The sequence below is a fragment of the Eutrigla gurnardus genome (genome assembly GCF_963514095.1).
Source record: "Eutrigla gurnardus genome assembly, chromosome: 13".
Taxonomy (NCBI): Eukaryota; Metazoa; Chordata; class Actinopteri; order Perciformes; family Triglidae; genus Eutrigla; species Eutrigla gurnardus.
This window is the reverse complement of record NC_139936.1, coordinates 24183299-24197307: the sequence shown is the minus strand read 5'-3', so window position 1 is coordinate 24197307 and position 14009 is coordinate 24183299. Positions and strand designations below refer to the sequence as shown.

The 14009-nt window shown below is 44.3% G+C and overlaps 1 protein-coding gene across 1 annotated transcript; it reads left to right on the top strand.

Annotated features, from left to right (window-relative positions):
• Positions 1–4882: 4882 nt before the first annotated feature.
• On the top strand, positions 4883–9624 carry neff1 (neuronal intermediate filament family member 1). The gene is given in 5 exon segments (XM_084024075.1): positions 4883–5676; positions 7483–7800; positions 8099–8223; positions 8739–9030; positions 9033–9624. Coding segments are annotated over 5 exon segments (1677 nt in total). The 5' UTR covers positions 4883–4932; the 3' UTR covers positions 9231–9624.
• The last annotated feature ends 4385 nt before the right edge of the window (positions 9625–14009 follow it).

Sequence of the window (14009 nt, the reverse complement as noted above, 5' to 3'; positions counted from 1 at the left end):
ACCTCTAGGCCAATATTACAATATTAAATGTAGCCATCAGCTATAACCTGCTGCTAAAACTCTGAGAACCTGTCGAAATAACATACACAATGCAATCCCATAATGTTTATATGTGGCATCGGCTTATAGTTTGTTAGCCAACTGTGTGTGTTACAGCTGAAAACTATGTTTGCAGTATATTACAGTAACGCTTACGTCAGTAACACCTGACTGTAGTATTATCACTTCCGCCAGTAACAAGTAATGACAGCATTTTAGTGATCCGTGTGCATGCAGATCTTTTTACAACAATGTTGACTTTTTTAAAACACAAAGGAAAAAACACCTTCGTTTTTAGCGAGACTGTTGTCGTGTACGTTGTAGTCTCAGAACGTTCATCCTTTTTTGTTTTAGTTTAAGATGCTCAGAATGGCATTTTGTTCAAACAAAAAATAATCCTGTGAACTCGTCATTCCTTGTTGTGCTTACTTGATTTAAGTCATTTAACTGGTGAAGTCAGACTAACTTTTTTTACATAAGATGCTTACACCTAAAAAGAACAAGTGTATTTCACTAGCCATTTTTAAGTTTGAACAACCATCATCATAATGCGAATTGATGTTGTGGCAGTTAAACTCATGTTACGAAGACGTGAATGCATCTTCGCATCTATTTGAGTTGATCTTTCGTGAATGTCAGGCAAATATTGTCTCCATCAGCCCATGTGTAGTCTAGATAACAGGAAGTGAACGCTCGGGATCGACACCCGGATGAAGAAAGTCAGACTTTACTCCTCCCCTCCCGCTTTCTGTGTCTCCGTTCTCAAACTCCCTTCTAATCGGGAAACAATAGCAGCAACCTCAGAGCTAGCAACTTATACTCATTCCCGATGTTGATCCATGTTCTGACAGGGCCGTCATCAGTCGGAGTTGTTTTGGTACATCTCTTAACTCTGGTAGTAGCATGCACCAGTGACGTTGACTTGACCGATCTGTTCCACTTCACATGAGCTTCCTGATATTGGTTTAGTCATTTTTTGCAAGAGCTACAAACAGCTAGCAAATGGTCTGTTTTTAATTAGTCCAGTGAGATCCTCCAGAGCTTAAGCATAGACGGCTTCACCGCTGGCTCACCGACGATCAAATTAGGTTTTTTGTTCTCGTCACACAGGCGACATACGTTTTTATGCAGTTTTTTATGCAGTTTTTTTATGCAGAGTTCTCTTTAGTCGGGAATCAGAATTTTAATGATGAGGTTCGACGTTCCAACGAAACAAGTTTCCTCCCAACACTATTTTGCTGCCGCACCACAGCAGCGTCCGAAGCTTAGCACCGGCCAAGTCCATTATGATTGGTTAAAGAAATACAAACGAGCCAGAGTGTTTTTTACCCCGAACCCAGAGATGCGATATACTGTAGCCAGACCCTTCTACTGTGGAGAAGGGGCTGGCAAAGCCAGACTAGCCCATGTGGGACCAGAGGAGTCGCCCCCTGATGGCCAGCAGAGAGAATGCAAGTTCATGGCACTTCAGCATGGCCTTCCCTTTTCAGAACCGGAGGTTGCTGCCTCCTGAATTGACATGACAGGTTTGCTCTCATTTACAGTAACAATGATGCGTTTGCTACTTGCCCTATAAGGTATTGAGTGCCCCAGTAAGCCATGCTCATGAACCAGTATGCACAACCAAGATACCCACAACCAACATTGTTAGCCTGTGCTTTTCCTACAATGACATGTCAAAATGTCTGCCGTGAAGAGAGGTTTATTGCCTGCATTGCTCCCAGAACACTCATTCCACCATTTGCCATTTCCACAAACCCTGGAAGCTTCCTTCCTGTTTTGTGATGGAAGAGCAGCGCCCTCTTTCTGTTTGTTGTTGTAAAAACACCACTGCACGTTTCCTGTGAAATCCAACTACTGCATGCAAAAGGCAATGTTAGGACAGCTCAAGGCTGCCAACTGCAGTCTTGTTTGTTGATAGTAATTTTATTGTTGTCTCACTATTAATGTGGTAGTTGATTATTGATGCTAAAACATTGCACCTGTGCACTGAACTGAGAGACAGTTTATGACACTGACACAAATGCTTTCAGTAGAATAACTTGAGTTATGGTGGCGTCTGTCCTTTGACTGCGCTGGTTGTAACCATGAAGGTGAAGGGGAGGCTGAGGACATCGCTGTAGAAATCAGGCAGTTCTGGCTACCTGTCATTTCCTGCTGAGTCACCCCCATCCTCCCTCTTCAATAGGCCCTTTTGTTAGCAAAGATAAAATGGCTGGGCAGCCAAGGTCTCTCTCTCTCTCTCTCTCTCTCTCTCTCTCTCTCTCTCTCTCTCTCTCTCTCTCTCTCTCTCTCTCACACACACACACACACACACACATTGAACTGTAATCCAGTTTTTGGTCCACAGAGTTGCCTGACAGGGGAGCTGACACCTGAGCTGTGAGGAGTTACCTGTCAGTATGTGCTGTGTTTGTATATCTTCAGAGGTGCCCTGCAGCTTTACGTGATCAGAATCACAACCCACTTTATTTAGCCAAGTACTTCCCCGCATTCAAGGAATCTCTCATAATTTACTTCTACAGAAACAGCAGTAAAGGCTTGAATATTAAATAAAATTAAAGAAGGGATAAAGAAATATTAAGTATACAAATACTGAATGGCTATATATAGACTGGATGATTGTGTACAGTATGATGTCTATACTGTATATACAGTGATTTCCATTGAGAGTGACATATGATATGTGAATATTAAAAATAAAACCATGCATTAGAAAGCTGTAAAATAACCACCTATGGTGGAAGCAGGGGCTGTTTTGGTGTTGGAGTTATTGACAGTGCATGGCCGATGTCAAGTGTTTGTGAATTCATGATGAAAACTGATGAGCTGAGTGATCTCGGCAGACAAATACCAACAACACATCTGTTACAGAGCTGCAGGCCACTGCCAGGTAGGCTCGAACGCATGGGTAATGTCCACATTCTGTTTGTTATTCATCTTACCCTCAATCATATAAATGAGGACAATGTCCTCTAAACTTAATCAAAACATCTCTAAAACAAATGTTAAAAAAACTGAACATGATACGGTTCATGAAGGTATGATCTGTTGCAGGAATGTTGTGTCAGACTGCTAATACAACGAGGGGCACTGACTAAGCTAGATGCACCTGATATACTGGCTACTGAGTCTATACACATATATATAGGGCCATGAGCTCAATACGCAGCAGTTATGATAATAAGTGGCAAAATAAGACAGTAAGCATCAGCTCAGGTCTGCTGCACCACACTGACGCTTTGGCACCACCTAGTGGTTAACGTATGGAAGTAAAAATAAAAAGGCTCCTCCCAACGTCACCTATCGACCATGCTGAGATTGTTTACATAGTTCCAAAACAAATAGATAAAAGACAACATTAATACTTACATACTGACATGTTAATGTCTAATAATAAAGGTCACCTTTTGAATAAAAAAAGCATTTTGAGATTGGACTAGCTGACAACAGGATGATGAAGAAGAATTCTAGACAGATGTAATGGAATTCCTACTGTTTTGACTTAATAAATAAAGCAGGTGACGACTGTGGCTATCAAGAAAACTTGTGTTTTTTATTTGCAGAAAAATTGGAACTATTTTCACCTTTTCCACTCAAAGTAAACATCATTGTTGAAATGGATTGTGTTTAGCTCTTTCTTCTTTCCCACTGGCATCATCAGATTTAGGATGACTCGGCAGTGGGTGTGTTGTTGCAGACTGTTTGGGCTGTTTTCCAGACTGGCAGTGTGAACCGGAGCACTAAGGCGCGTGTGTGGTGTTTGGAGGTGGTAAGGCTGCAGTCCTGTAGGTGGGGGGTTGCATGGGTGTGGTCCTCCTCCTGCCGGGCTTGATCAAGACGAGGGCCAGCAGCAGCTCTGCGCAGCACTTAAACACAACACAGGCAAGACTTTTTTTTTTTACCAGCAGAGACTGAATGCTGCATAACTGCATCTGGCTCAGGACAGGATATGCATAAATCATATTTTAATCTGTAATAACCCACCAAAGGATCAACTTCTAACCATATTTGGTTATGGTTTGGTTGGTTAGTTATAAAGAGTTAAAAATACACACTGTTGTGATGACTCATAAGGAGGTCTGCGGTGTTTGAAAAAATCACATCATCATTGTCATTTTTATCATAACATGTCATTGTGATGCTATGACAATGAGGTCACGCTTCCAGCTCATTAACCAACCCATCACTCATGTTCCTGTAGGTGTTGCGAGATCGCAACAACCAGGCCACCTCAACGAGTCTCATCCCGTATTCCGATACTGCGGAGGTCGGGTGGGGATGAGACGCAGAGTGCAGCACCAAAAACACACTGAGCGCACAGCTTTACGCATCGATCCCATTTGCCATTCTGCTGGGACAGCAAAGAAAAACTGCAATGACAGTGGAGTATGGACTAAGGAAACACGAGTCACTCCAGTGGGAGTATACATTACACGTGAATCTACTAGGATGCGATGTATGTGCATGTCATTGAAGTCAGAGCGTGAACGGAAAGCGCTAAATACATTGATCAAATTTGCGATATTTGCAAAGTCCGATAAGATCGAACATGCTGCAATAAAGCCACGACACACAGCCGTGTTCTTCATCTAGAAGAGTGTTGATGCCTGAGCCAAAAGGCAGAAATGAGGAGCTGCATGAGTGGATTCGTGTCTCCCCAGAGGGGGGAGGCTTTCTGCAAAAGCTTGCAGGTTTCCCCTCGTCTTCTGTAGTCCCTGCGTCAAATGACGCGCCGGCGCCTTCACTATAAAAGCACCTGTCCGGGCCAGACATCACTCGCATCTCACTTTCTCTCTCGCTCACACACACTCACCCGTCACTAACTCCTCAACTCCACGCACTCACTCTCTCTCTCTCCCGTGCAGAGCAGCGACCCAGGGTAAAGTAATCATGAGTTACTCCAGCGACATTTACAGCAGCAGCTCCTATCGGAAGATCTTCGGAGATGCGCCCCGGTCCGGCCGCGTGGGTCTGGGCAGCAGTCCGTCCCGCCTGCACTCTGCGGGATACCGCAGCAGCAGCCACCGCAACTATGCTTCCCCCTCCGCGATGTCCTCCACCACGTACCGCAGGACAGCGGCTCAAGGCCGTGCCTTCTCCTCCATGCCGGACTCCGCGATGGACCTAACCCAGTCCACCGCGGTCACCAACGAGCTCAAGATCATCCGCACCAACGAGAAGGAGCAGCTGCAGGGCCTCAACGACCGCTTCGTGTCCTTCATCGAGAAGGTGCACAACCTGGAGCAGCAGAACAAAGTCCTGGAGGCGGAGGTCACCATGCTGCGGCAGCGCAACAACGAGCCCTCTCGCCTGCACGAGCTGTACGAGCAGGAGATCCGCGAGCTGCGGGCGCGCGTGGAGGAGCTGACGCACGAGAGGAGCCAGATGCACCTGGACTGCGTGCAGATGAACGACACGCTGGAGCGCGTGAGGGAGAAGCTGGACGAGGAGACCAAGCTGCGCGAGGAGGCGGAGAACACCCTGAAGGGCTACAGGAAGGACGTGGACGACGCCACTCTGGCGCGCCTGGAGCTCGAGAAGAAAGTGGAGTCTCTGCTGGACGAGATCGCCTTCCTCAGGAAAGTTCACGAAGAGGAGCTGCAGGAGCTGCAGTCGTCTCTGCAGGCCTCTCAGGTAAGCTACACGTCCCGCTGTGGTCTGGTGGATCTGATGGGACTTTGGTCCACTTGTCTGGTTTTGTTTTCAGTGACAGAATGCCATCAAACCCCTCAATCCTTTCACAATATCACATCCACATAACTTTTACAATACGCCAAGATAGCACTGTAATGTACACAGAAAGGCTTGACTTTACAGTGAGCCCATCAAACTTCATGGGAGGTTATTACCGTAGAAACACCAGTTGAAATTGTTTCATGTATTTCTTTGTCAGATATTACTTCTACACCGATAATAATAATACTTTAAAAGTCACTGTTTATATAGACTACGGTTTATATTATTATTATTATTATTATTATTATTATTATTATTATTATTATTATTATTATTATTATATAGTTGTATGCACCACATACTGCCTCCTCCTCAATCTGAACGTTGCGCACTGAACACCTGCAATTGATGGCACTGCGGTTCCGTTTCAGCACCATGCGCTGTCCCTCCCTCCTCCCCCTCATATATCCGGGGTTCGCGAGCGTCCCTGCAGCGCGCGCCCCCCCTTTAAACTTTGAAGATGCTTTGGATAGAGAGAAAGTGTCGTTGTTGTCTCCCGGTCGTCGATGCCGGTTTGTTGGCTACAAAGTATGCCGTAATACAGTGTTCTCCGTGGGATGTTCGGTGAGTATCGCGTTACTTGGCTGCTTCCCCACAAATCCACACAAGGTCATTCTGAACTTTTAGTCCTGAAGCTACTAAGATATAGCCTAGCTTTTGGGGATAATGGCGACGTCCTCATGAAAGGAGACGAGGGAAGGTGTGTGTGTGTGTGTGTGTGTGTGTGTGTGTGTGTGTGTGTGTGTGTGTGTGAGGGGACGGGGGTGGGGGGGGTGTTGGGGGGGTGTTGGGGGGGGGGGGGGGGTGCGGAGAAATAACGCATAATCCTGGGGTGTGGTCGTGGGGCAGCATGCAGCAGGGAAACCCAATGAGCTACACTAGCAAGCAGCATCCATTTCAAGCTAACTTGTTTTTAACAGCAGCACGACTGAAATACTGTCATGGTTTGGCCAAAAAAAAAAAAAAAAAAGTTCTTCTCTGCTCACTTTTTCTGGAGTTATTATGTACGAACAGCGTCAGAGCTCATCGTGTTGGAGGCAACAGAAGAAAAGTGAAGGTCTGAAAGAGGGCAGCAGCAACTTTCACTGCAGCTTTGAACAGAAATCAATTCATTGAATATGCAGTAAGTCAGTCATGCAGTGGGGTGGTGGTTGCTGGGTAGATTCCTCCAGGGTTTCTCCTCTCCCCTGCAGGGTTATTATTGCCATGTAAACTGTTGACAGCAGACTTTCTCCAGCAGAGGAGCCCCGTCAGCAGTCGATGCATCAGTGCTGCAGCAGCGCATCAACTCACCTCACACATGCATGTCCCCGAAACAATACACTTTAACTACAGACCAGTGTGCCCTGCACACCGCTAAACTATCATTTAATTATATATATTTTTCATGTTTTTGCAGTGTATGCATTACATTATTTAAACATATCTGAATTTGAATCGTTTAAATAGCACACTGGCCAGTTCCTTTAGCTACAGGTTAGACTAGAAGATTAGCAAATATGTGTTACAGTATCTTCAAATTACATTACTGCTGTTGCAGACACACTTAAAGTCAATTGCCCAATCGGGGTTATCAGTAAAAACAGTACAATAAAGTATTTAAACAGAACACTTACACAGTTAAGTGCTACTGCATTTATTTACAGATCTGATTAAAACCTACTAATAATGAGCACCTGTATTTTCCATCTCTCCTACATCCAGGTGTCAGTGGAGATGGACATGAGTAAACCGGACCTGACCGCCGCCCTGAAGGACATCCGGGCTCAGTACGAGAACCTGTCGGCCCGGAACCAGGTCCAGGCAGAAGAGTGGTACCGCTCCAAGTTTGCTAGCGTCAATGAGGCTGCTGCCCGCAACCAGGACGCCGTCAAACACTCAAAGGAGGAGCTCAGCGAGTACCGCAGGCAGGTGCAGGCCCGCACCCTGGAGATTGAGGCCCTCAGGGGCCACAACGAGGCTCTGGAGAGGCAGATTGCAGAGATGGAGGATCGACACAACGGTGAAATGGGAGAGATGCAGGTAGGTCAATGACACAGGTGAGCGGGATGTTTCAGTGTGTGTTGCGATTTGATTCAACTTTATTTAAGTGAGACCTTTGGTATGAGGAGACCTGCATGGCAAGGATGGCGACCAGACAGAACAACATGCAACGGATGAGGCAGACTCATCCATTAAAGTCTGAAGGAAACAACCTGGTTTATGTGACTGTCTTTTATGAACCACTTTAATATTAAAAATTAACCAACTCCTTCCTACCAGAGCATGAAGTATTAGTATTTCAAAATATGACTGTGTGTGTGTGTGTGTGTGTGTGCAGGACACCATTCAGCAGCTGGAAGCTGCCCTGCGCAACACCAAAGGAGAAATGTCCCGTCACCTGCGTGAATACCAGGACCTGCTGAATGTCAAGATGGCGCTGGACATTGAGATCGCTGCCTACAGGTGAGCTACGTTACAAAGACTATAAACAACAAATGAATAAATAAATATGATGAGTCTGACTTATCCGAAATGTAATACAATAAAAACTGACAACAAATGAATGTCTTTGCTTGACTGCCCTGCCTTGTTGAATTGTAATTAATATATATATATATATATATATATATATATATAGGTTTATATATGTGTATATATATAAATATACTGTATAATTACCATAATAATATTTATAAATGAATTTATTTTCTGTTTTGACAGTGTTTTTTTTATCATGCTTGAGTCCCTCTCAGTTCGTCCCCACTAGATAAGGAGACATGGAAGCAGCACAAAGTGAAACCTTACATTCGTGTAATTCAGCAACTGTGATAATGTTGTGGGAAAACGTACCAACAGAGAGCAGAGGTGTTGCCTCTGATTCTCCAGTGACATTAGAGCCCTCAGCAGAGATGCACTAATAATATAGTAACAAACCCAGACTTGAGGCAGCGCCATGTCTTCTCCCCGTCTTTCTGCAGGAAGCTGCTGGAAGGTGAAGAGTGCCGCCTCAGCTCCGTCAGCGGAGCCATGGTCCAGTCCGGCTACCCGGGCTTCTCCTACATGTCAGCCCGCACCTACTCCCTCGGAGCCTACAGGAAGCCTGAGGCCAAGCCTGAGGAGGAGGAAGAGGAGGCCGAAGAGGAGGAGGAGGATGAGGAGGGAGAGGAGAACGAAGAGGAGGGAGAAGAGGGAGAAGATGGAGATGACCAGGAGGAGGGCGAGGGTGAGGGAGAGGAGGAGGAGGAAGAAGAAGAGGAGGAGGAGGAGAAGCAGAAAGAGAAGGAGAAGAAGAGCCCCGCCGACAAGAACAGCAAGAGCTAAACTGCTTGTGTCACCATCATCACCATCTTCATCACGATCAATTACACATTCCTCATTCTCACTGCAATCACTTGTATGGATCTGGTCTCGGTTCATCTCTGTCACACTCCAGATGCCTCACACCTTCCGTGTCTCTGTTCGCTCAGTAATTCAGATGTGATTCAACGTTATCGGTAGGAGAAGGAGCTTTAGAGGGAAACAGATGTATTACAGTGTCATTTACATCCTCTGCAGAGGTCGTCATGATTTCACATCACATTACTGCAGAGGGACGCGCAGAAAGCTAACAAGGACGCCACAGAGCTTCTTAAGTTTCAAACTGATTTTTGCCCTCATTAGCAACAACAAATGTGCTATTAATTACCAATATTTACAGTAAATGCAATCAAAACCTGGAGTAACAATTTACAGCACACAGACTCTAAGATAAACGCACAGAGCAACAGCCAGTCCAACTTTTACGGTGCTATTTGATTTTTACAGATAAAAGTTGGGGAGTACTGCAAGTAAAAGCTTTTTTTTTTTAATCATAATCCGAAGCTCTACCAGCTCATTCCTGAACGTTGTTACGCAGGAACAGTTAGAGGAAAGAGCTTGGAGTCCAAACCCACAGCAGGTGAATGCTATTCCCTTTTCATCACTCTCTAGTCTGCATCTCATCCCACCACGACGAACAGTAATGTACCATACTCACCATTCATTCTCTCTTTACTTGTAGATTACTGCAATGTCACAGCACGGCAATAAGAAAAACTGTGTACAAATGTGTGGGGAGGATGGGTGGGGTTTCCCGTTGCTGCGAAGGAGGAGTGCTGCAGCTTCTCCACAAGGCATTTTAAATTGGCGCTATAAATATATATATTTATTTTTTGGATTCTTTGGTTGATTCATTTGTCAATTGATTTATCAGCTATCTCACCAGTCAACGTTTAATATTTATCTGGACTATTCTTTCCCAACCATTTTGTAGAGAACATCAACCCCATGTTTTATTTCTCCTCATCTAATTGTAATGGTGCTTTTGTTTAATTTAGCTGGATAAAGGAAACGAGGTGAAGCTAAGCGTGGCTGTCGGTGTCAGGCAGCTGATGGTGACACTGACGGCCCTCGACTCAGACTGCAAGTGGCAGGTGGGGCAGGGGCCACGGGGTCGTGGCGTTATGGTACAGTCGCACATAAGGGCTATTTTCACCATTCCCCCTTCTATCACTTCACTCTGAACTTGATTTCACTGATGCTTGTCAGTTCATCCTCTGGGATCTTCTGTTTGACCAATGAATCAACCAACGGGCATGAATGCATGACCTGACTCTTCGAGCTTGACTATTTGCTGGATGGGATAGATGTTTTGCTTGTTGTGTGTTCATTTAAAAAGACTTGCCTTAACCATGACTGAAAGATCAAATAAAAACCTGTTTCCCCTCCATCTCACTTGTTTCTGGGGAGTCCGAGGTGCTGACACTTCCGGACCTCTGCTATACAACTGTGACTGTAACATGCTGCTATCTCATGCAGTGATATTCCTCTCAAAGCCAAATAAAAACATTTATTAACCAAACATTCACTGCATGTCTGCATCTTTAATGTCATGACATTTGTAAAGGAAAATAATATTGTTCTACTGCTACATGATATGATACACAGAAGAGAGACGTTCACTTTTAGAAAGTGTTGGGACAAATATTAATATATAACGATATATGAATGCAATCTATAAAAAAAGGGTATGACAATATGTGCAAAAGATAGTTAGATGTGTATTACATTTTACTTACAACAAAAATGGAGTTATAATATAGTATTATAGAATATAGTATGGTAATGTATCTACCTTCAAATTCACATGTTCATACCTGCAATGGCATTAAGCAGCTGGAGTCTTTCCCAGCATGCATTTGGGTAGAAGGCGGTTGACTGCCAGGCCATCATGGCCCATGAGACCTTATTTAAAAGAAATACCTATCCGGTAGTCAGCGGCAAGACACAAATCATTGTTTGAATTGAGCCATGATCTGCACATTTGAGTTAAAAAAAAAACATTTTTTGTTTCAGTTTGTATTAGCACCAGTTTTTTGTGTGAAACTGCTTAGGGACTGTTCTGTATTTATGGACTGGACCACCGGAGGAAAATAAGCGTGTGGGGGGTGGGGGGGTGGGGGGGGGGGGGGGGGGGGGGTGATGTCTTAATATTCCTTGTTGAGGGGTGGGTCACCCAACAATTTTTAGTCTGCTCAGCCTTCACATTGTCATTTACAGGCGGAGCTGCAAAATGTCTGCTGGGGTCACAAAGATGAGGCTGTCGAAGATGGATGGCAGTTACCAACACTGTGTGTGTGTGTGTGTGTGTGTGTGTGTGTGTGTGTGTGTGTGTCAGCACTAACAGACAATCAATAAAACTGTCATAAAGGCAGGGGGACATATCTTTCTGACTGAAGTATTCAATGAAAAGAAAAGTGCAACATGATACAACAAAGTAAAGGAAATGCTTCTCTGGACGGCTCTGGGCGAATCAATGAGGAGTCAGCTGTTTGAGACGGATCACCATAACCCTGCATTAGAATGAGGGATATGGATATGCACTGTCTGTAGTGAGTTTAACTGCACACCTTGGAGTATGTTTCTAGCTGAATATCCTGGTGCTTTGAGAAGCTTGATACCGCTCACAGTGGGATCAATCACATCGAAGTCAACTCACCAAATCAAGACTTTGCTGATGATGGTAAAATACTTACACAGTTATATTCCAAAAGTAATCTTTCATTTGAATTTAGAATGTGGCCACTATTGTTAAACATATAATCATAAAATATATAAGATTATATTTATTATATATATTATGTAAGAGTCCCATGGTGCAGCCCTCCTCTCTCTTTCTGCATGCTGGCTTTGCAGCCGTGACACGAGAAGAGTCATGACTCGGCATGGACCTCTGTGATAGAGAGTCACTCAGGGAGCATGTCAGGGGCCAGATTTATTGAAAATTCAGGAATCCGATCGGCCCCAGCTCTCTGTGGGCCCTCGGCCGGCTGCTGGACGCACGGTAGAGCCGTCCTCACTGCTGTGTGCGTGCCGAGCTCCGCTGTCAGCAGATTCGTGGAGGTGCATACATAATTAAACTGCTCTCCTTCTCCTCCTCCTCCTCCACTGCCCTCCTGAGACCCTTCAAGATAAAGCAATAAATACTCAACCTCAGAATTTAACCACCACAGTCCCCTGTTCCTGTTACACTTAATTCCATTTGCTCTTTTTAGTGAGGCAAACGCAGCGATGCTGGCAAACTCCCATCACTGTGACCTTGCAAGTGCTGACCAACTGAGTGGACGTTTGGTTGACTTGATGGTTCTGGGAGGTTTCTGGAAATTTCTTAAGCAAAATGAGTTGTTTTCAGTTTATACAAACTGGGAATTTACATTGTAGAACTTGTAAAAGTTAGTATTTGGCATTGGGGAAAGTCTGTATTCTCTTCCCACTCTTCCCATTCGTTGTTACTCTCAGCCTTGTCCTTCCTCTCTGTATCCCTTCATCCTCATGTCTCTTTGTCTGTCTGTGTCTCACTGTCTCGCTGCCCCCCCCCCCCCCCCTTGTATCTCCATGGCTATATATAGACTTCTGCATTGCAGATGTCCCAGAGCCCTGCAGTTCTGGAGGAGCTGCTGAGGAGTCCCAGCCAAAATGTGGGCTTCCTGACACACAGCGAGCCCAGGCAGCAGAAAGAGCAGACTAACTGTGCACTACAGGATGGGGGAAAGTTACAGCATGACAGGACACACACACACACACACACACACACACACACACACACACACACACACACACACACACACACACACAGTAGCACCGTGCTGTGTAGCGGGGCTGAGCCGCGTCCGAAGCATCACACTGCAGCAAGGATGAAGGGCCCCCACAGAATAGTCAGGAGCACTGCAGTCATAATCTGTGGGTGGCTGGTTATGTGAGTGTATTCTTGTTGTCATGGTAATGTCCCCCTGTTCTTACAATCTTGTTTTCTGCTGAGTCATGGCTGTATTTTGTTTTAGAAGCTTTCGATGTTAAGCTTGAGTAGTAAATAAAGACACTTTCAATAACAGCATTAATCACACTGTATGTTTATTCCAATAACTTTGATGATGCAGGTTATTCAAAAATGATTGTCATTAATAATTTAGATGTCAGTCAGGGACAGATAGGTTAATTTAAATAATAATAATAACAATAATCATAAAACAGTAGAATTATAGGAGGACACATTAATGGAGATTTTCAGACATGTAATTAATCATCTGAAGCAACAGCAATGCATTAATTCTTTATTGTTCTCTGGTTATTAATCACAACAGTACTCATATTACAGAAGATATGGAGGTTAAAAAGAGTGTGTCAAGTGAGACATCATCAGTACTGAGAAAGATGTTTCATTATGTCACGTCGCAATACCTAAATGTACCTGTCAACTTTCTATCAAAGCAGGAAAGTTTCAGGGAAAATACTGAAATGCAAAGTGCTTTTCATAAGACATAAAAATACATTAAAAGACAAGATCATAAAGACTTATGGTTTAAAATTATTAAACATAAGATGAACCTAAGCAGGGCATGCCTCAAGGAAAGGCATAGCTGAATTAAGTGATGAGTCTTTGTTTTCTCTGTCTATCTGTGATAGAGAATGCTTTGAACACAGTTTCTCTCTTCTCCACGATGCTGCAAGAACCTGCTGAGTCATGATTGAGTGTGCACCAGCTGGGTTCAAGTAATATTTACAATGCATTTTGGGGGATAAAATGAATGCGGAAGTTATGGGAAGGTAGGCTGTGCTGCAATGTAATAAAAAACATTTTTTGAGTAGTAAATATCTGTCCCAGAGTTTGTATATTACTGTCCTAAATCATGGTTTCCTTTTTAATTAGTGCTTGTTCCAGTCTATCTATCACT